Source organism: Drosophila mojavensis, unplaced genomic scaffold (genome assembly GCF_018153725.1).
Source record: "Drosophila mojavensis isolate 15081-1352.22 unplaced genomic scaffold, ASM1815372v1 contig_74, whole genome shotgun sequence".
Lineage (NCBI taxonomy): Eukaryota > Metazoa > Arthropoda > Insecta > Diptera > Drosophilidae > Drosophila > Drosophila mojavensis.
The window spans coordinates 5,056,913-5,079,329 of NW_025318899.1; the positions used below are offsets into that span (position 1 = coordinate 5,056,913).

The window sequence follows — 22,417 nt, forward strand, 5'->3', positions numbered from 1 at the left end:
TCTATGTGGTCGCATTGGAGTCGGGATTTGTGGAGAATGAATGCTATGTGGAGAAGCGGGCACTGCTGAAGCCGGTGCCGTCTGTCGGTTGTTTTCACGTTTACAATGTCCGTTTGCTTAGTTGTCAGCGGGTGAACTACACAAAAGATGATACGAACTTTCGTATGTTGCTCCGCATCATGCTGGACAACAGCTCAATGGAGGAGCCAACTGCGATATATACACTGCAATCGCATCTCTTTGCCGTTGTGCTGGGCGATCTGATGATGGTCACCCTAAGTCCTGTGGCGCCCTCGACAGAGCCCGGCTTTAGCGTTTGCTTATCCATCGGACGATATGTGCTCAATGTACAGCTAGAGCCGATCCACCAGCGATTTCGCAAGCTGGACGAGCTCTCATTACAGCTGCGCCAGAAGCTCTTCCAACCGATGCGTGCCCAGCAATTGCTATCATTGAGCATTAAGCCCCACATGCATCCCTCGTTGCTCGGCTTGCCCGTGGAGCTGTACGACAAAATCTTTGCCCATCTGAACAATAATCAGCTCAACATTGTGGCGAATGTCAATAAGCAGCTGCGTCAATATAGCAATCAGTTCAAGGAACGACGACCACAGGGCTCTATGAAATATTTACTATAAAAATTTTATGTTTTAATGTGCGTAGGTATCAATAAAGCAGAGGAAAAAATTGTTTTAAATAATTCTTTGATGATGATTTCTTAATTTGGAATGTGGTGTATAGTTTGTCGGAATATCTAGCACTAAATTGGTAAACGTTTTCTATAATATACGTATATACATACAAAAATATATAAGACGAGTGTGTACCTTAAAAATATGTTAAACAAAATGAATTTCAATCTGATGTAAAGCAGTGTGAAGACTGGAAATGTATTTGTAAAATGAAAATTCGTTTCTGAATAAAATAAAGATTTGAATGAAAATTGAGTAAAAATATTATCAACTATGAGAATCAGTTTTCTTTTATACGAGAAAATTAAGAACATTTTTTGGGGTGATTTTTTTCTGATGTTTGTTGAAAATAAAAATAATAGAACAAAATCTTTAAATAGAAAAAAAAACATTTTTAAGTATGCCAGAAAGTTTAAATTTGTATCTTAAATTATAAAAATAAATAATGGAAATTTTTGTATTTAATTTTATTTAATTTTTTTTTTTTAATTTCTACAAATTATAAGGACTCATAAATATTAAGAAAACTCTGACTAAAAATTTGATCTTGATAAGTTTTTAAAATACGAAATAAAAATACTAAAACACAAAACAAATTGACAATTTAAAAAAAAAAATTTTTTTTTTATATATATATTTATTAGTAAATAAATTGGTACTCATTAAAATGAGTCCACTAATTTAAATAGGTGAAATAAGTAAGTTAAAGTTAAAGTAAACTTCTATTATCAGTAAGTATTATCTTTAGTTAAGATTGGGGAGCACTCTATGTAGATTTCTAAGTACATTGCTCAAGGAGAGCGAATTCAAGTGTAGAGTATTTTGTTAGTGAATTCTTCTTCTTTATATTTATGCCAACAGCGGAGGCCATTTCCTGCGACTCGTACAACATTTTCGAGCCGACGCCATTGGATTGCATCAGCATTAAGAGCAGCGCCAGTAATTATCTGCACGATCGTGATATAAGCGGTAAGTAGGCAATGATATAAGCAAAAATAAACGAAAAGCAGGGCAACTTGTTGGCCCATCAGCCGAATGGAACGCCCCTAAAACAGCCGACCCCTGAACACAGCACAACAGAAATCGCAACAAGCGGGCGGGTACACAAAATCAGAGCGCCAACTCGCTTTTCCCGCTTTTCCTTTTGCCTGACTTGGGGCCCACGCATAGAGCAGCCGCCAAAGCTCCATAGCCCAACGCCCAGTCCAGCCCTCCCCCGCCCCAGCCGGGAGCCAATTGCTATATGGTTAACATCCCATTTGATGCTGGGCTGCTTGCTGTGCACTTTTCTGGGCGCCTGCTATCTGTTTGTATTATGATATCGACCTTCTCCGGCGCACACTACTCTTATCACTTTGGGGGGGTGGGTTGAGCGATGCCCCACACCTGGCCGTCCTGTGGGTGCCATCGAAATTATCTGGCAACAACTTTATCAAAAGACCCAGTGACAAATATATAAATAAATTACGACTACACAGCATCGCGTGTTCGCATCAAAAAAAAAAAAAAAAAAAAAAAAAAAAACAAGGAAGGTATGAAGCAATGCGAACGGGGTTTCTCAATAAGGAGCAGCAACTCTCCGTCCGTCTCTTGTTGGGTGGAAAGCTTTACGAGAGCTTTGCAGCTGCTCTTGAAAATCAGTTTTTCTTTTTGGCTGCTGGCTCCTGGCTTCCCAGGAGCAGCTGTTCGCGCTGACGAGCTGTGCCTCGTGTTTGTCTTCTGGTTTGGGTGAATGAACCCAAACGACCAGAAGCTGCCTCAACGCCTCTGCGGCCGCGGTGGGTGGCAACTGTTGTAAATTCTGCATCAGGGACTTGCACAATGCTTCAATTCTATTCAATTTGCAACGTATTTTACTCTAACGTGGATAGTTCTAGATCTATTTATTTCTGTACTTATTTTTTGTCATTGCAAATTTCTTATCTTATCTGACCTATATGCGCAATCGAATAAATATGAAATACAGTCAGGTTGTACTCGAGTAGTTTATGACTTGAGTCTACACTATGGGTATTATCAGAAGAAACGAAAATAAGAAATAAAATAATAGTGCAAATGATATATTAACATAACAAAATTATACTATGTATTATACTATTGAGAATCGAATAGAAAAATTTATATAAAATAATTAAGTTATATGATTGAGAATCGAATAGAAAGGCGCATTTAATTGATATTGAAGTCGCATTAGCTTAATAAGACGGTCTTCTCAATAAAAAATAATAATAGATGGAAACAAACCCGTAAAAGAGGTGAACAACGAAACTCTTACTAGTTTTGCTTTCAATTTTATTTAACATTGCCTCACTGTAGAATGAATAAATAATTATGCAAAGAGTGAGCACGTAAATAAATAAGAGATACCACAAAAGAAAAATTAAAATATAAACATAAATTAATTAAATAAGAAATAAAAATAGTCTCAATACTACTTGAATAATTTACTGAGAATGGCATAGAAGAGTTGGCTGCATTCAATTTACATGGCTTTTACAAGAGTTTTACTTTACTGAGAATCGCATAGAAGAGATGGCTGAATTCAATTTACAAGAGTTTCTTATCAGTCAATGCTAAGAAATCTATTTGACTTTTACTTTTATTTATTTTCTTACATTTTACATTTAAGATGCTTTTCACTTCAATTTCGTGTGCTTTGCCCCACTGTGGCACGCCTTTAACTATGCCACACATTTCATAGCTGTCGTTTTGTCGGCTGTTTCACTCTTCTCGTGTACGTTTTTACGGTAAACAAAGTGAAAGAGTTGGCAAAACATACGCTCGTTGCATGCAAAAGAACGTTCATAAACAGAAGTAAGACAGGCGAAAACAACAAAAACAAAAAAAAAGTGCCGCCCCCAGAGCTGCCCGCCCATAGCCGAAACTGTGACTGTGACTGGTCCAGCTTGTGCTTTTTGGGAGCGAGCGCGCGCTCACTCTCTCGCGCTCGCTCTTGCTCTCTCGGCTGCAGGCTCTCGTTTGGCTGTGCTTTTGACTGCTTGGGCAGCTTTTGCACAGGATAACAAAGCTCGGCGCAATCAGTCGTTGTACTTAGGCGAAACATAGCTGGTCGAGTTGCGCGCTGCAAGTGCCAGCCGAACGCGTTGTTATCCTTGATAAAAAGAAAAAATTAAAAAAGAAAAAGAAGAAGCCACAGAGGCTCTCTGTGTGTGTGTTGGTGTGTGTGTTCGTGCGTGTTGTTTGATGAGAGTTTTTTTTGCAAGTAGGTCCCGTCCGACATACTAGCAACAACAACAACAACACCGTTCATAAATAAGTGACGACTGCATCATCAGCTGTTGGCACAGGACGCGAGCGCGTTTTAATGTTGCCCCATTTGGCTGGCGAACGTGCGGCGCCTCAATTAGTTGCCAGCCAATGAGCTAACGTGTGTGTGAGTGTGTGCGTGTGTGTGTGTGCGTTCGTGTGTTTGTTTTGAAGAAACGCTTTCAAGCTGGATTACAGCGGCGACAACAACGGACCCTGGGAGAAGCAGAAGCAGACCCAATCGACTGGCGAGAATGCTCCTGGCAAGAGCAATGAGCAACTGCAGCACGATCTGTTGCAGCAGCTGCAGCAGCAATTCCAAATGGCTGCCGTGCAACAGCAGCAACAGCAGCAGCACCAGCAGCGACAACTGCTGCAGCATCAGCACTCCCATCCGCCCTTCCAGCAGCAGCAGCCGCCGCTTCCGTCTAATCTATATGGCAGCGCTCATGCTCATCCGCATCAGCACGCACATCCGCCGTTGCAGCATCATTTGTCGTTAGGTGGCGCGCCTGCCTATCAGCTGCAACAGCAACAGCAGCAGCAGCAGCAACAGCAGTCGGCCCAGCCCACCGCCAACCATTGTCAGTACTCGACGCCGCAGCATCATTATCGCAGCAATGCGGCAACAACAACAACAACTACAATGGCCGCTGCCACCATACGACGTCGCACCTTAAGCCATGTGGCACGCTCGTATTCCGTGTGCGCCACCATGACGCCAGCCAGCAGCGGTGGTTCAGGTGGTGCCGGTGGTGCAGCCATAACCATTACCCAGCTAAAGGCGGCCAATCCATTGCCAGCCAATGTGCCCAGCAGCAGCTCTTCCGCCACAACGGGCACCCACTTGGCCAGCAGCGCCACCAAGCTGACCGTTGCCGGACACCACAAGACGGGCATCATGGTCGCCGCATCGCGCTGCCGCTCGCCCATTATGCTCTGCCACAGTCACAGCGACGGCGAGTTCCCCATGTATCGAGGTGAGTGAACAGCAGCAGCCCACTGGGGATTAGGGTCAAACGGAAGGTTCGTTTGAATGCCAGGCCCAAATAAGGCCAGTTCGACGGCGCTAATGAACAGTTGCCGTAACTGTTACAATTACAGTTACAGTTACAGTTGCTATTGCAGTTGAGCTAATGTGATGAGGGGCAGAGGGCGGATGATGCTCTGGAGTTTTGTGACATCATCAGATGATGATTTGACTTGATATTCTATTTTAGAGTTAGAGAGATATGGAAAGGATATGGGGTGATAGAATTAAAGAAAAAAGTAAGAGGTATAAGCAGAGATAGCGAGAAGAGAGGCAGAAACAAAGAGTGAGATAGAAAGATAGAGAAGAGAAAGTGAGAGACACAGATTGAGTGGAAGAGAGATAGATAGAGAGAAATAGGAGCCATAGAGAGTTAGAAGCAAACAGAGATATGGAATGAGAGACAGAGAAAAAGAGGGAGAGATAGAGTGAGGGAGAGACATAGGCTGGGGAGAGATGGGATAGAGAGAGTTAGTGATAGTGATAGAGATATATTGTGGAGAGATAGTGAGAGATGGGCCGAGAAAGAGAGAGATAGGATGAGAGAGACAGATGGAGAATAATAGCGTGAATTAGAGAAAAATATAAGTAGAAAGAAAGAGAGAAATATAGAGGAAAAGATAGAATTAGAGAGAGAGAGAGATAGAGGTAAAGATAGAATTAGAGGGAGAGAGAGAGTGATAAAGAGAATGAGAAAGTAAAAGACATAAATATAGATGGAGATAACGGGATAGAGGAAAAGATAGAGAGAGTGAAAAAAAAGAGAGCAGAGGAAGAGGATGGTGGAATGCCATAGGCTAGTAGCAAAATGTATGATAACATCGAGTTCAGATCATCTTAAATTAATTAAAGTAATATATTACGCTTTGACTGCAGAGCATCCTTATCTTTTCACAAAACTGATTGATAATAAAAATGCATATAAAATGCTCAATTAAATCGCATCTCGATTGTGCTTGCCAAAGGGGAAAACACACAGAGAGAAAATGCTCATGCATCTGATTGATTGGCGGGGGAGTAGGTGGGGGAGCAAGGAGTCTACCAACACATCCAACTAACATGATGCATCAGCATTTGCAACAACAGCGAGCAACTCATTAAAACAACGATTGAGGGGGGACAAATCGAAGCGAGTATCGAAAAGATATGCGTTCCCTTGACAGCATGGAACTGTTGTAGAGTAGGGGAGGCAAGGGTAGTTTGGGGTGGTGCTGGAAACTGTAATTTAATTAAGCGCCCCACCAAATGGCGACACTCTATATGCGGCACATAAAAGAAATGGTTAAAACAAAAATCAGTTTCGCTAGACGGCGCCAAGGCAACGGCGGGAGTATGAGAATGAGATGAAGACAGACAGAGAAAGAGAAAGACAGACAGAGAAAGAGAGAGAGAGATAGAGTGAGGAAAGTGTGAGAAACAACAGTAAAAAGGACAAAGGACATTCCCCACATTGCATTGCCAGCGCGCCACTTAATGAGTTGACGGCACAAAGAGGGCGTGGCACACACACACACACAGTCTGTGCGAAATAAAAAAATATATAAAACTTGACTCGAATGCATTTTTATTATATTTTTTTTTTATTTTTGTACTTTGTTTTTCGTGTTTAACTTGATGTCTTCAGTGTGAAATGCTCAAAGCGTAATTGGCCAACTAAAGTACTTGGTAAATTTGCATAGCCGCCATTTGGCATGGTTGTGTTTAAGTGGCATAAATACCAAGTGGTTAATCCGCATGTTAAACTGCAGCTGCAGAGAAACCCAAATGGAAACCTATTTAAATTTAGCTGTGAATGGGAGGGGCAGCGGAAATTACAGTTAATCATATGACTAGAGCTCAGGTTAGACTTAATTGGCAAAACGAAATGTTAACTATTTTACAATTTGTAGGAAATAATACTTAAATATTAGTTAATCCTCATGTCAAATGGGGCTGTAAATGAAGCAAGGAAAGAGAGGTAAAAACTTAGTGTAATGCCCTCATTTTCAATTCAGCTGTTAAATATTTACACTTATAAGGGAAACTTAAGCTCAGAGCTAGACAGCAGATATTGTACCAAAAATTTGGTTGAATTACTATATAACTAGATTTCAGATTAATTATTGGTAAAGCATCATCACAAAAGCTTCAAAAACTGCTTCAACGGTTTATCCCCAAGTTAAATGTAAATGTTAAAAGCTAAAACCCATTTTTCTTCACAGTAAAAAAAATTTTAAAATATATTTTTGGGTGTAGAAATCTATTTGGGAAGTCAGAAGTGAAAATTTGTAAGTCCGCCCATCTTATATCTTAGCCCCATCAGAGTTTAATAAACTGCATTGACATTGGGACTAAGTCAAGCATTTCTTGTATTTCAATTCAAATGTATTCATATTTACATTTACATAATTGCATCCTGCTCGGTTTCCTCCGACAGCATATCTACATCGATGTCCTCCTCCTCCTCCTCTACTTCGACAGTCTCGTTTTCTTCCTCATCGTCCTCAATTTCGCACTGCTCTTCCTCCATCTCTTCCTCGTCCTCGTCGCCCTCCTTTGAGTTAGCATTCTCATTCTCTTCGGCATTCTCCTCCTCCTCATCCGTCTCCTCTTCCGACACTAATTCAACAATGCGTGCTTTAAACTCATCAAATTCATTTTCGAGCGACAAAATGTAATCCCTGAACATCGTAACGCTTAGCTCTTCAGTGCGATTCTCCAAGAGATCTAAATAGGGGCATAGCGGGTCCCTAATGTAGATGCGATGACGCTGAGGTATTCCATTCTGATTGTGAAGCGTACGCTCCTGGGCATTGATGATGGCCACGCACAGCAGAAATAACAGTAAATCCAGAGCATACGGTGTCATTTCGTTGAGTCGATCCCCGAAATTGAGCTGAGCCGGTGGTGGCATCAGTTCGAAACGGACCGACCTCAGCACACGGCGTAAATACATCTTACGCTCCGTATAATCGCTAATGACCCACAACAGGCCCGCGTAGAACACCTCTACCTCGGTGTGAACGCCCAGCAAATCGGAGCTGAGCAGAGTGCACACCACATTTACGTTCAATTCGCGAAACTCGTCCGACGACACGAACACGAGAAACGATTTGCCGATGCGATCGATCATCAGATCGGCGACACTCGAAATGCCCTTGGTGCAGGCCTCGGTGAAGCAATTAAAGGCATCTAGATTCGAGAAGAAACGCTCATCATTCAGGGCCCCATAGACGCTCTGCACCAGCTTCGGGGCGTCCAAATACTCGGCTGCCACTAGCAGATCCAATAAATTGCCACGCTGACAGCTGCTATCCGAGCTGATCATCCAATTGTAGGCGAGGAGAAAGGACTCTGCCGAAATCTTATCCTCGGGCAGCGTAAAAGCCTTGCCCGACAGCAATGTCTGCTCAAAGCACTTGCAGAATGTGCGCAGCACACAGCTATGACACTCGAAGACCTGCTTTCCAATCGTGATCTTCACATCCTTCACCAGAGTGTTGACCATGAAGTTCTCAACGGCCTCCTGCAAGGGCGTCTTCTGCGGCAACACCTTCTGCATCTGACTCGAGCTCAAATTCGTCGAATTCTCGGCATCCTTCACCTGTGCCTCCTGCTCGGAGGGCTGGTGATTCTTGACAGTCGACATGTCCAATTAGCTGAAGAATATATATATATATATATAGAGAGAGAAAATCAAAACAAAGAGTTAATAAACTCACTGCAAATTAATTTAAAAATAAAAAAAATCGTATGAATCGCACTTGGTACAATTTATTATAAATTTGTTCTTAATCAAATTTTAGTAGCTTAATCGACAGCTAAAACAATATTCGCAGTGCGCACAGTTCAAGTTCAATCACTCAAAACAATTTTGCTAAGATTCTGTGCGAATTCTACAAATTGGACAGGAAAAGCAACGCCTCCTGTGCTAAAGTGCCACACATTATAGGCGGGCAAATACCATATATAATTTAAACAAAAGCACAAATGAAAAAATTATTATTTAATTTTCAGTAAAATGTGTTGTATGAGGTAAAAATAAACCTAAACAAAATTTCTACAAGCTTGAACAGTTATCAGAGAATGATTAGAGAATTTTAACAATATGTCTGATTTGTTTGTAGAATATTGGAGACATTTCATGCGACAAGGAAACATTTTTGAGAATGGAAGTGGAACTTTCCAAGACTTTTGTTGAAACAAACAAACTAGAATATTGAATATATAAAGCATTACAAATGGGTTTATTCAAATTGGGAATGAGAATAAAGAAATCAAGGCTATGACAAATTAGTTTGCAAAAGTTTTTTATGATAATAAAAGAGAGGTGAGCAGAGATCCAACAGGAAAAGCCAATGCCAACTGTGCAGGGTATTCTTACAGTGTTGTGCAATTCGTAAATGGGATGAGTTGCTTTGAAGGAGTGTTGGCAATCGTCATTAGCAGAGAGCCAGTGTTGGAAAGAAGAATTTCGATAGAATTTCGGAAGAATTAAGATAACACTTTTAATTAATAAACGAAAGGTTGGAAATGACTGTTAGGAATGCATTTGGATTATCATAGACATACAATATATAAAATATATGTGCTAATAGTTGTTGAGAAATTTAGCTGTTGATAGTTAGCGCTAGAGACAGCAGCTCTGTTCTCTCTCAATATAAACAAAAGCAGAAATCTTTCGAAGCTACTTGAAGTAGACTTTAATATATTCCTTAAAATAAATAAAAAAGTAGCAAGTTGTTGAATTTATGTAATGTAAATGTATAAGAGTTTATAGTAAAGTTCATATAGTAAAGTTAAGTAAATATATTCTATTGATTTCATATAAGCTTCTGCACCTCTTTAAGTAAAATAAAATTAAAAAATAAGGATATACATATATAATGTCATAATATAGTTTATATGATTTCTATATAATCTATATACTTCATATTAGGTATTTGTCCTCTTCGAGCTTAGTAAAATTCTTCTATTGTTCTTCATAGCTCTGGCTTCATTTTAAATTTAATTTAGTTCGAATTTAATATTAATAAAAGCATTATGTGGCTACATAAGCCTTTTGTTGGCTCTCGCATGCCACCAGCTACAGTATTGTAGCAGACCCCAGTGAATTTCTTGGTCTTTGGTTATCTAGGCAGCTGGCTATAGAAATGCATTGCAATGGCAGTCAACGCGCGAGTGAAACCTTTAGGGATGCGCCACAAAGCGGAATCGTAAAATCAAATGCTCACCAGAGAGCGAAATAAAGGCGAAAGAGAGAGATAGAGAGAGAGAGAGAGAGATAGCGAGATTGAGAGTGAGTGTGAGTGAGAGTGTTAGCGAGAGTTAATGTAATCTTTCGCAATAACACGAAAGCTACAGGCATACAGGCTATATGTAAGGCTTATGCACTACCCAAAACAGTGCATGCTTATAGGGTATATTCGCACTCGTGGAACTAGAATGAAACTTCAATGATTTAGATAATTTGGCGCAGCCTTAGTTAAGCATGTGGCGCAGTAAACTTTACCCATTTGATCTCATTTATTTCCGTTTACCAAACACCCACGCACACACGCACACCTACAGTCGGCACTCGCTAATGACGTCAAGTTTGGCCCAAATCAATAGGCCGTAAACAGAAGTAAAACTTATGTGGCTAGAAAATGTTTTGGCACAAGTTGCAAATTAAATTTACATTTCATGCACGTAACCGTGGCACTCCCCCTCACCCCCTCTCTCTCGCTGGCTCTCTCTTTGTCTACTCATCCTTAATTGTGGCAGCAGCGCGCCTGGCACAAAGGATGCTGCAGTCCGCCTGGCGAGCTGCCAACTTGAGCCAATTATGTGGCAAGCGAAAGGAGGCAACGGCAGCTGCAAAAGCGAAATCAATACGCGCAACATTAACTCGAACGCTAAAGACACGCCATGGACTCATTAGCTTGTGGCGCACACACTCACACACACACGCACAGAGAGAGACTCTAACTACCCGTCAAGATGGGCCAACGAGCTGTCAAAGTGTGTGTGTGTGTTTGTGTTTTTCGATTAGGACGATGCTGTTTGCCATCATTGTAGCCAAGTTTGTCATAAACGTTGCCATATTGACAGCATTAATACCCCGAGTACTCCAAATAGATCGACTATGAAATTGAGTTGAGATATTGAGTTGAGATATAAAAGTACATATGTATATAGATACCAATATATCATCATGTCACAGCTGCATTATGGATATTAAATACATATTAAGTGGATCAAGTAGAGCTTAGATGTGGTAGAATGTGGAGAGAACTTCTTGATATAAAAATAGGAAAGATATGCATGTACATATATATGTATATATGTCTATGTATGTGTTTATGTACAGTTAACTCCTTCATATAATATGCAAGATATAATATGCAAGATATATACAGTCGTCTCCGGTCATAACGATGATCCCTTTAACGTCGCTATAACCGGATACGACTGTATATATCTTTTAGTGGAAAACTCTATAATCTATAATAAAACTTATGTTTGTCTGGGGTTCAGAATTTTTGGCGCAATAACCACACAGACGCTATAAGCAGAGTTGTTATAACCGACATTTCATATATTTGATATATTGATATACATATATAATAATATATCGACATATGATATATTTGATATATTGATCGTCTATCAAAAATCCTCTAGCTATACTTTTATAGAATATGTAGTGAAATTCGAAAGTCTTTCATATACCTAGAGCACTCAGATTATGTTACAGATATACATACATGTATACTATAGCACACATATCTTATATAGACACTTTCATTCAATTAATAGTAAAAACTTTTCTAAGTACTCCCCCCATTCACCTTCCCCAGTTGTGAAAGCAGTCCAATTAAATGTTAAACAAGGCCCATAAATAGCAACTACTTGTGGCTATGATACTTTGGATAGCTACTTAAGGATGCTTCAAATACTTATAAACAATCTGTGAACACGAGAGAGAGGCTTGAGGGCAAAGTGAGGGGCGGGCGGGCGTGCGAGTTGAGGCAGCTTAAAGCTCGCTCAGCCTTAAGCAAAATTGCAGCAAAAGTTAAGCTGCAAGACGACAAAATTCTTAAGAAATCTAATATAATATATATGTGTGTATGTGTCTCCCCTCTTCCTCTCTCTCTCTCCCTCTCTTGGTACATACATCTTCATCTACATATGTGCGTGCTTTGGCATTTTGGATTAGGCGCTGCCAATTGCGGCTTGGCTGTGCCACGCCCTCAAGTGGCAATTCATGTTTGGCCTTTATGCGCTGGCTTTTGGCTTGTGGCCATTGTTTGTTGTTGCCATTGTTGTTGTTGTTGTTGTTGCTGTAGAATTAACATAAAAATGCGCAGCACATGACAGGCGCAGATAATCTTTATTTACACACACAAACACACACACAGAGATGAGAGACTTGGCCAAGTCCTTGAACCTTGCCAACGTCTTTGAAAAACTCAATCAGCAATTGCTTTACGTTTTATGCAAATGACAATATTTATAATCTATATATATATATATATAGTATAATATATCTGTGTATATATATTTGCGTGGTTCTTCTTTATTTATTTATGCTGGCCTACTTACCTGCTGACCATGCCCACACCCACGCCCACGCCCACTCCACGACATCAGCTGCATGCACTGCACATAATTGCATTCAAAGCCACACCGCACCACCGCCTACTGCCTCCCCCCCGCTGGCTGTTCAACTCAAGTTGAGGTCGTTTGCTGTGCATGTGGCCGACATTGTTGACCAGGCCAAGTCAAGTCAAGTCACGCCTCTCCCCTCCCTCTCTCTCTCTCTCTCTCTCTCTCTCTCTCTCTCCATCGCTTGGCTTATTGAGTGGCGCAGCAAATGACAATAAAGCGGTTACTTATACGCCATGTTGTACGCTTGTTGCCGGGGCTCAGCTCGGTCTGCTTCGGCTGCTGCTGCTGCTTCTGCTGCTGCTGCTGCCATATTATTGACAGCTTTGTTGCCTCGCATTTATTTAACAATTTTCCATAATTAAGTGCATTCAACTGCCTTCGTTTTTAATGGAAATATATTTATATATTATATACATATGTATATGTAGGTAGCGTTAGTTTGATAAAGCAGAAGTATTCGACTGGCCAATTATGCATTCTGCAGCTATTCTTTTTAATGTGAGATGAATGGGAGGATAATTGAAAAACGAGAAAGGGTATATGTGTATGTGTGCAATGAAAGAGAGAGAGATGAGCTTAATGCGAGACTGTTTGCTGATTGGTATTTGAGGAATGATAAGTGTAGTTAAGCTACTCACTCTTAAAATGAAAAGAGTATATTGGTTTGGAGGTAAGATTAGTGTAAATGGTGGATAAAGAGGAAGAAGACGGCAAAGAGAGAGAAAGATTGAGAGAAGACTGCTTGAAAGAATAAAGACAAAAAGGAAGAAAGGCATAGATAGATAGAGAGATAATGAGAGAGGAAGAGAGAGAGAGAGAGAGAGAGGGAGACAGGTTGAAAGAGTGAGATAGAGAGAGATATATATATGAAGAAAGAGAAATAGGTAAATGTAGAGCAAGACAGAGGGCGAGACAGACAGAGAGAGAGAGAGAAGAAACGGAAAGAATTCAATAACAACAGTGAGAAAGGGGAACAGAGAAAAGGCAACAGAGTGAGAAAATGAAAGAAAACAACAACGCTATATCGATGTTATGCTTCTACCTTCCCCAGTTATTCTTTTATGGTCATTTTGCCCTCCTAGTAGTTGTCTTTATTAGTGATAATGTATAGGTTTTCTATTTTCTTAAATTAAGAAGTGAAGCGCTTTTAATATCCTATATTTTCGTGAAATATATTCAACAGAAAGAAGGGATGTATTCCATTTTTAAGTTGTTTAGTTTAGATTATTTAGATTATTATTACAATATATATTTAATAAATATAACTAAATTCTTTGGTCAAAGAATATTATAACATTTAACTTCCATAAAATTTCCTATGGAACCTCATGCTAATCGTTCTAATTCTTCACTTCTTTCTACCAGTCCTTCACACTTTTCACTTTTGAATACCCTGTAAATTCCGTAAGAATCAATAGACGCGCTTATGTTTTGCCCCAGCTCGACCTTCGTGTGGGCTTTGACGTACGTTGACCAGTCGCTGGCCCACGGCATATGTTTAAATAAAAAGCGAACAGAGAAAAGTGTAGAAAATTAACTCAGGTTTTTCTTTTCGGTTTTTTTGTTTTTTTGTAGCGCGGCAATTGATTTTGGTTAGTTAGTTAAACGTGTTGAGCTCGCGGCGTGTGCTACGTGTCGGCTGAGCGATTTTCTTATATCTATATATAAAAATCGATTATACGCCACGTTAAACGCAGTCAATAATAAAAACGTGGGAGATGCGACGAGTTCGCCTTATCTCCAGAGAATTCAATTTAACGCCAGACATGAAAGCGGCAGTGTGTATATGTGTGTGTGTATGTGAGTGTCTGTATGTGTAAATTGGCAATTGAGTTGAATCAAGTTGAGTTGGCAAAAGTCAAGTGAGGCGGCCGTTTGATTTGTGTCCTTAATAGGCCAAACATTTATCAGCTGGCCAAAAAGCAGGCAAATGTTACGCAAACGTCGACAGGGGAAGCAGAAGCAGCAGCAGCAGCAGCAACAACAATTGAGGCTGAAACGTTCAGCGGGCGAACGGAAACGGAAATTGTTGCTGTGCATTTTTAACCGAGGTTCGACAACAATTTCCTTTCCCCTTTTCACCGCTATTATCATTATATTTTTCATTCATATATACATTATTAAGCAATGAATTCTTAATGTGCCACGCCCTCGCACACCGGTCAGCTGTTAATAAATGACGGGTCGCCCAACTGACCTGACAACGGGCTAAACGTGTTTTATCATGAGCATCGCGGCGCTTTATGAAAATTGAAACCGCCTTTTGAAGTGCTTCACGGGTCTAGACCGGCCTTCCATTTACTTGTTGAGCAGCGTCCGCCGTTGACACCGAAGACAAACGAGCGATGTTTAGCGAGAGAGGGGGCGGGCGGGGGAAGGGAAGAGAGCTCTATCGCTGTGAACAATTAATTGGACTTTACGCGGGCAATTAATCAAGCGCAATTTGATAATTGCAATTATTTAAACTCAAGTGATTTATGCGCTCGACCTCTGAGCTAAGAGCTCTGCATTATTCATTGAATTTTTGGGGCAGGCTCAAATCAAGCTGAAGTTGCTTTAAACTTAAAGTACTTGCAAGTTGATAGCTTACAGGGTATTCAAGTAGTTGTGTGTATCTTGTGTATCCTGTGTATTCATATTCATGGAACTGAGTTCTAATATTCTAGCATAATTTTATAGCATGCCATAATTTCAGGGGTTTTAAGCAGATTATCACAACAATAACTAGTAACAGGGTATTCAAAAAGTCAAACTAGTATTTACACGGTATTTTAGAAGATATTCATAAAATAAAGTACTTAACTCAAGGTCATTGACCCCCCAAGGTCATTGACCCCCCAAGGTCATTGACCCCCCAAGGTCATTGACCCCCCAAGGTCATTGATCCCCCAAGGTCATTGACCCCCCAAGGTCATTGACCCCCCAAGGTCATTGACCCCCCAAGGTCATTGACCCCCAAGGTCATTGACCCCCAAGGTCATTGACCCCCAAGGTCATTGACCCCCAAGGTCATTGACCCCCCAAGGTCATTGACCCCCCCAAGGTCATTGACCCCCAAGGTCATTGACCCCCCAAGGTCATTGACCCCCCAAGGTCATTGACCCCCAAGGTCATTGACCCCCCAAGGTCATTGACCCCCAAGGTCATTGACCCCCAAGGTCATTGACCCCCAAGGTCATTGACCCCCCAAGGTCATTGACCCCCAAGGTCATTGACCCCCCAAGGTCATTGACCCCCCAAGGTCATTGACCCCCCAAGGTCATTGACCCCCCAAGGTCATTGACCCCCCAAGGTCATTGACCCCCCAAGGTCATTGACGCCCCCTCTCATAAGATTGCCCACAAAATGATATTAATTCAGCTGTGAAAATATTTTATTTTTAAAACTCATGAACATGATTATGCTGTATGCTGTATGCTGTATGCCGTATGCTGTATGCTGTATGCTGTATGATGTATGCTGTATGCTGTATGCTGTATGCTGTATGCTGTATGCTGTATGCTGTATGCTGTATGCTGTATGCTGTATGCTGTATGCTGTATGCTGTATGCTGTTGTATGCTGTATGCTGTATGCTGTTGTATGCCGTATGCTGTATGCTGTATGCTGTATGCTGTATGCTGTATGCTGTATGCTGTATGCCGTATGCTGTATGCTGTATGCTGTATGCTGTATGCGTTGTATGCTGTATTTATCAAGTTTTATCAAGTTTTTTGAATGTCAAGTTTTCCTTTATATATTAATAGCTTGTCCCGTTATTTTGTTATCGATTAAAATTAAAGCATTATCGAAAGCATTATAAGATTGCCCACAAAATGATATTAATTCAGCTGTGAAAATATTTTATTTTTAAAACTCATGAACATGATTTTTATTATGCTGTATGCTGTATGCTGTATGCTGTATGCTGTATGCTGTATGCTGTATGCTGTATGCTGTATGCTGTATGCTGTATGCTGTATGCTGTATGCTGTATGCTGTATGCTGTATGCTGTATGCTGTATGCTGTATGCTGTATGCTGTATGCTGTATGCTGTATGCTGTATGCTGTATGCTGTATGCTGTATGCTGTATGCTGTATGCTGTATGCTGTATGCTGTATGCTGTATGCTGTATGCTGTATGCTGTATGCTGTATGCTGTATGCTGTATGCTGTATGCTGTATGCTGTATGTATGCTGTATGCTGTATGCTGTATGCTGTATGCTGTATGCTGTATGCTGTATGCTGTATGCTGTATGCTGTATGCTGTATGCTGTATGCTGTATGCTGTATGCTGTATGCTGTATGCTGTATGCTGTATGCTGTATGCTGTATGCTGTATGCTGTATGCTGTATGCTGTATGCTGTATGCTGTATGCTGTATGCTGTATGCTGTATGCTGTATTTATCAAGTTTTATCAAGTTTTTTGAATGTCAAGTTTTCCTTTAAATATTAATAGCTTGTCCCGTTATTTTGTTATCGATTAAAATTAAAGCATTATCGAAAATGCAACCCCCATCCCCAAGGTCAGTGCCCATCCAGGGCCATTGACCCCCCAAGGTCATTGACCCCCCAAGGTCATTGACCCCCCAAGGTCATTGACCCTCCCCCAAGGTCATTGACCCCCCCAAGGTCATTGACCCTCCCCCAAGGTCATTGACCCCCCCCAAGGTCATTGACCCCCAAGGTCATTGACCCCCCCAAGGTCATTGACCCCCCAAGGTCATTGACCCCCCCAAGGTCATTGACCCCCCCAAGGTCATTGACCCCCCAAGGTCATTGACCCCCCAAGGTCATTGACCCCCCAAGGTCATTGACCCCCCAAGGTCATTGACCCCCCAAGGTCATTGACCCCCCAAGGTCATTGACCCCCCAAGGTCATTGACCCCCCAAGGTCATTGACCCCCCAAGGTCATTGACCCCCCAAGGTCATTGACCCCCCAAGGTCATTGACCCCCCAAGGTCATTGACCCCCCAAGGTCATTGACCCCCCAAGGTCATTGACCCCCCAAAGTCATTGACCCCCAAGGTCATTGACCCCCCAAGGTCATTGACCCCCAAGGTCATTGACCCCCCAAGGTCATTGACCCCCCAAGGTCATTGACCCCCCAAAGTCATTGACCCCCAAGGTCATTGACCCCCCCAAGGTCATTGACCCCCAAGGTCATTGACCCCCCAAAGTCATTGACCCCCCAAGGTCATTGACCCCCCAAGGTCATTGACCCCCCAAGGTCATTGACCCCCCAAGGTCATTGACCCCCCAAGGTCATTGACCCCCCAAGGTTATTGACCCCCAAGGTCATTGACCCCCCAAGGTCATTGACCCCCCAAGGTCATTGACCCCCAAGGTCATTAACGCCCCCTCTCATAAGATTGTCCACAAAATGATATTAATTCAGCTGTGAAAATATTTTATTTTTAAAACTCATGAACATGATTATGCCGTATGCTGTATGCTGTATGCTGTATGCTGTATGCTGTATGCTGTATGCTGTATGCTGTATGCTGTATGCTGTATGCTGTATGCTGTATGCTGTATGCTGTATGCTGTATGCTGTATGCTGTATGTATGCTGTATGCTGTATGCTGTATGCTGTATGCTGTATGCTGTATGCTGTATGCTGTATGCTGTATGCTGTATGCTGTATGCTGTATGCTGTATGCTGTATGCTGTATGCTGTATGCTGTATGCTGTATGCTGTATGCTGTATGCTGTATGCTGTATGCTGTATGCTGTATGCTGTATGCTGTATGCTGTATGCTGTATGCTGTATGCTGTATGCTGTATGCTGTATGCTGTATGCTGTATGCTGTATGCTGTATGCTGTATGCTGTATGCTGTATGCTGTATGCTGTATGCTGTATGCTGTATGCTGTATGCTGTATGCTGTATGCTGTATGCTGTATGCTGTATGCTGTATGCTGTATGCTGTATGCTGTATGCCGTATGCTGTATGCTGTATGCTGTATGCTGTATGCTGTATGCTGTATGCTGTATGCTGTATTTATCAAGTTTTATCAAGTTTTTTGAATGTCAAGTTTTCCTTTAAATATTAATAGCTTGTCCCGTTATTTTGTTATCGATTAAAATTAAAGCATTATCGAAAGCATTATAAGATTGCCCACAAAATGATATTAATTCAGCTGTGAAAATATTTTATTTTTAAAACTCATGAACTTGATTTTTATTATGCTGTATGCTGTATGCTGTATGCTGTATGCTGTATGCTGTATGCTGTATGCTGTATGCTGTATGCTGTATGCTGTATGCTGTATGCTGTATGCTGTATGCTGTATGCTGTATGCCGTATGCTGTATGCTGTATGCTGTATGCTGTATGCTGTATGCTGTATGCTGTATGCTGTATGCTGTATGCTGTATGCTGTATGCTGTATGCTGTATGCTGTATGCTGTATGCTGTATGCTGTATGCTGTATGCTGTATGCTGTATGCTGTATGCTGTATGCTGTATGCTGTATGCTGTATGCTGTATGCTGTATGCTGTATGCTGTATGCTGTATGCTGTATGCTGTATGCTGTATGCTGTATGCTGTATGCTGTATGCCGTATGCTGTATGCTGTATGCTGTATGCCGTATGCTGTATGCTGTATGCTGACCCCCCAAGGTCATTGACCCCCCCAAGGTCATTGACCCCCCAAGGTCATTGACCCCCCAAGGTCATTGACCCCCCAAGGTCATTGACCCCCAAGGTCATTGACCCCCCCAAGGTCATTGACCCCCCAAGGTCATTGACCCCCCCAAGGTCATTGACCCCCCAAGGTCATTGACCCCCCCAAGGTCATTGACCCCCCAAGGTCATTGACCCCCCAAGGTCATTGACCCCCCAAGGTCATTGACCCCCCCAAGGTCATTGACCCCCAAGGTCATTGACCCCCCCAAGGTCATTGACCCCCCCAAGGTCATTGACCCCCCAAGGTCATTGACCCCCCCCAAGGTCATTGACCCCCCAAGGTCATTGACCCCCAAGGTCATTGACCCCCAAGGTCATTGACCCCCCAAGGTCATTGACCCCCAAGGTCATTGACCCCCAAGGTCATTGACCCCCCAAGGTCATTGACCCCCAAGGTCATTGACCCCCCAAGGTCATTGACCCCCAAGGCATTGACCCCCAAGGTCATTGACGCCCCCTCTCATAAGATTGTCCACAAAATGATATTAATTCAGCTGTGAAAATATTTTATTTTTAAAACTCATGAACATGATTATGCTGTATGCTGTATGCTGTATGCTGTATGCTGTATGCTGTATGCTGTATGCTGTATGCTGTATGCTGTATGCTGTATGCCGTATGCCGTATGCTGTATGCTGTATGCTGTATGCTGTATGCTGTATGCTGTATGCTGTATGCTGTATGCTGTATGCTGTATGCTGTATGCTGTATGCTGTATGCTGTATGCTGTATGCTGTATGCTGTATGCTGTATGCTGTATGCTGTATGCTGTATGCTGTATGCTGTTTGCTGTATGCTGTATGCTGTATGCTGTATGCTGTATGCCGTATGCTGTATGCTGTATGCTGTATGCTGTATGCTGTATTTATCAAGTTTTATCAAGTTTTTTGAATGTCAAGTTTTCCTTTAAATATTAATAGCTTGTCCCGTTATTTTGTTATCGATTAAAATTAAAGCATTATCGAAAATGCACCCCCCATCCCCAAGGTCATTGACCCCCCCCCCAAGGTCATTGACCCCCCAAGGTCATTGACCCCCCCAAGGTCATTGACCCCCCCAAGGTCATTGACCCCCCCAAGGTCATTGACCCCCCAAGGTCATTGACCCCCCAAGGTCATTGACCCCCAAGGTCATTGACCCCCCAAGGTCATTGACCCCCCAAGGTCATTGACCCCCAAGGTCATTGACCCCCCAAGGTCATTGACCCCCAAGGTCATTGACCCCCCAAGGTCATTGACCCCCAAGGTCATTGACCCCCAAGGTCATTGACCCCCCAAGGTCATTGACCCCCAAGGTCATTGACCCCCAAGGTCATTGACCCCCCAAGGTCATTGACCCCCAAGGTCATTGACCCCCCAAGGTCATTGACCCCCCAAGGTCATTGACCCCCCAAGGTCATTGACCCCCAAGGTCATTGACCCCCCAAGGTCATTGACCCCCCCAAGGTCATTGACCCCCCAAGGTCATTGACCCCCAAGGTCATTGACCCCCCAAGGTCATTGACCCCCAAGGTCATTGACCCCCCAAGGTCATTGACCCCCCAAGGTCATTGACGCCCCCTCTCATAAGATTGCCCACAAAATGATATTAATTCAGCTGTGAAAATATTTTATTTTTAAAACTCATGAACATGATTATGCTGTATGCTGTATGCTGTATGCTGTGCTGTATGCTGTATGCTGTATGCTGTATGCTGTATGCTGTATGCTGTATGCTGTATGCTGTATGCTGTATGCTGTATGCTGTATGCTGTATGCTGTATGCTGTATGCTGTATGCTGTATGCTGTATGCTGTATGCTGTATGCTGTATGCTGTATGCTGTATGCTGTATGCTGTATGCTGTATGCTGTATGCTGTATGCTGTATGCTGTATGCTGTATGCTGTATGCTGTATGCTGTATGCTGTATGCTGTATGCTGTATGCTGTATGCTGTATTTATCAAGTTTTATCAAGTTTTTTGAATGTCAAGTTTTCCTTTATATATTAATAGCTTGTCCCGTTATTTTGTTATCGATTAAAATTAAAGCATTATCGAAAGCATTATAAGATTGCCCACAAAATGATATTAATTCAGCTGTGAAAATATTTTATTTTTAAAACTCATGAACATGATTTTTATTATGCTGTATGCTGTATGCTGTATGCTGTATGCTGTATGCCGTATGCTGTATGCTGTATGCTGTATGCTGTATGCTGTATGCTGTATGCTGTATGCTGTATGCTGTATGCTGTATGCTGTATGCTGTATGCTGTATGATGTATGCTGTATGCTGTATGCTGTATGCTGTATGCTGTATGCTGTATGCTGTATGCTGTATGCTGTATGCTGTATGCTGTATGCTGTATGCTGTATGCTGTATGCTGTATGCTGTATGCTGTATGCTGTATGCTGTATGCTGTATGCTGTATGCTGTATGCTGTATGCTGTATGCTGTATGCTGTATGCTGTATGCTGTATGCTGTATGCTGTATGCTGTATGCTGTATGCTGTATGCTGTATGCTGTATGCTGTATGCTGTATGCTGTATGCTGTATGCTGTATGCTGTATGCTGTATGCTGTATGCTGTATGCTGTATGCTGTATGCTGTATGCTGTATGCTGTATTTATCAAGTTTTATCAAGTTTTTTGAATGTCAAGTTTTCCTTTAAATATTAATAGCTTGTCCCGTTATTTTGTTATCGATTAAAATTAAAGCATTATCGAAAATGCAACCCCCATCCCCAAGGTCAGTGCCCATCCAGGGCCATTGACCCCCCCAAGGTCATTGACCCCCCCCAAGGTCATTGACCCCCCCAAGGTCATTGACCCCCCCCAAGGTCATTGACCCCCCCAAGGTCATTGACCCTCCCCAAGGTCATTGACCCCCCAAGGTCATTGACCCCCCAAGGTCATTGACCCCCCCAAGGTCATTGACCCCCCAAGGTCATTGACCCCCCAAGGTCATTGACCCCCCAAGGTCATTGACCCCCCAAGGTCATTGACCCCCCAAGGTCATTGACCCCCCAAGGTCATTGACCCCCAAGGTCATTGACCCCCCAAGGTCATTGACCCCCCAAGGTCATTGATCCCCCAAGGTCATTGACCCCCCAAGGTCATTGACCCCCCCAAGGTCATTGACC

At 42.2% G+C, this 22,417-nt stretch overlaps 2 protein-coding genes across 5 annotated transcripts in view; one reads left to right on the forward strand and one right to left on the reverse strand.

Annotated features, from left to right (window-relative positions):
* LOC6581485 (phosphatase and actin regulator 4) overlaps positions 1-22,417 on the forward strand; it is a 148,782-nt gene that overhangs the window by 2,023 nt on the left and 124,342 nt on the right. For 2 of the 4 annotated variants that reach the window (XM_015161863.3, XM_015161860.3), the window contains exon 2: positions 1,554-1,661. In XM_015161863.3, the coding sequence (XP_015017349.2) occupies positions 1,554-1,661 (108 nt within the window). Of the gene's footprint in view, positions 1-1,553; positions 1,662-3,892; positions 4,940-22,417 lie in introns of those variants that run through there. The other 2 variants (XM_032731239.2, XM_015161859.3) reach the window with 2 other exon arrangements.
* On the reverse strand, positions 7,308-9,068 carry LOC6581480 (actin-binding protein IPP). The gene is made up of 2 exons (XM_032731242.2): positions 8,691-9,068; positions 7,308-8,627 (listed from the first exon to the last, which is right to left on the reverse strand). The coding sequence occupies exon 2, from the start codon at positions 8,615-8,617 to the stop codon at positions 7,370-7,372; it is 1,248 nt and encodes a 415-aa protein (XP_032587133.1). The 5' UTR covers positions 8,618-8,627; positions 8,691-9,068; the 3' UTR covers positions 7,308-7,369.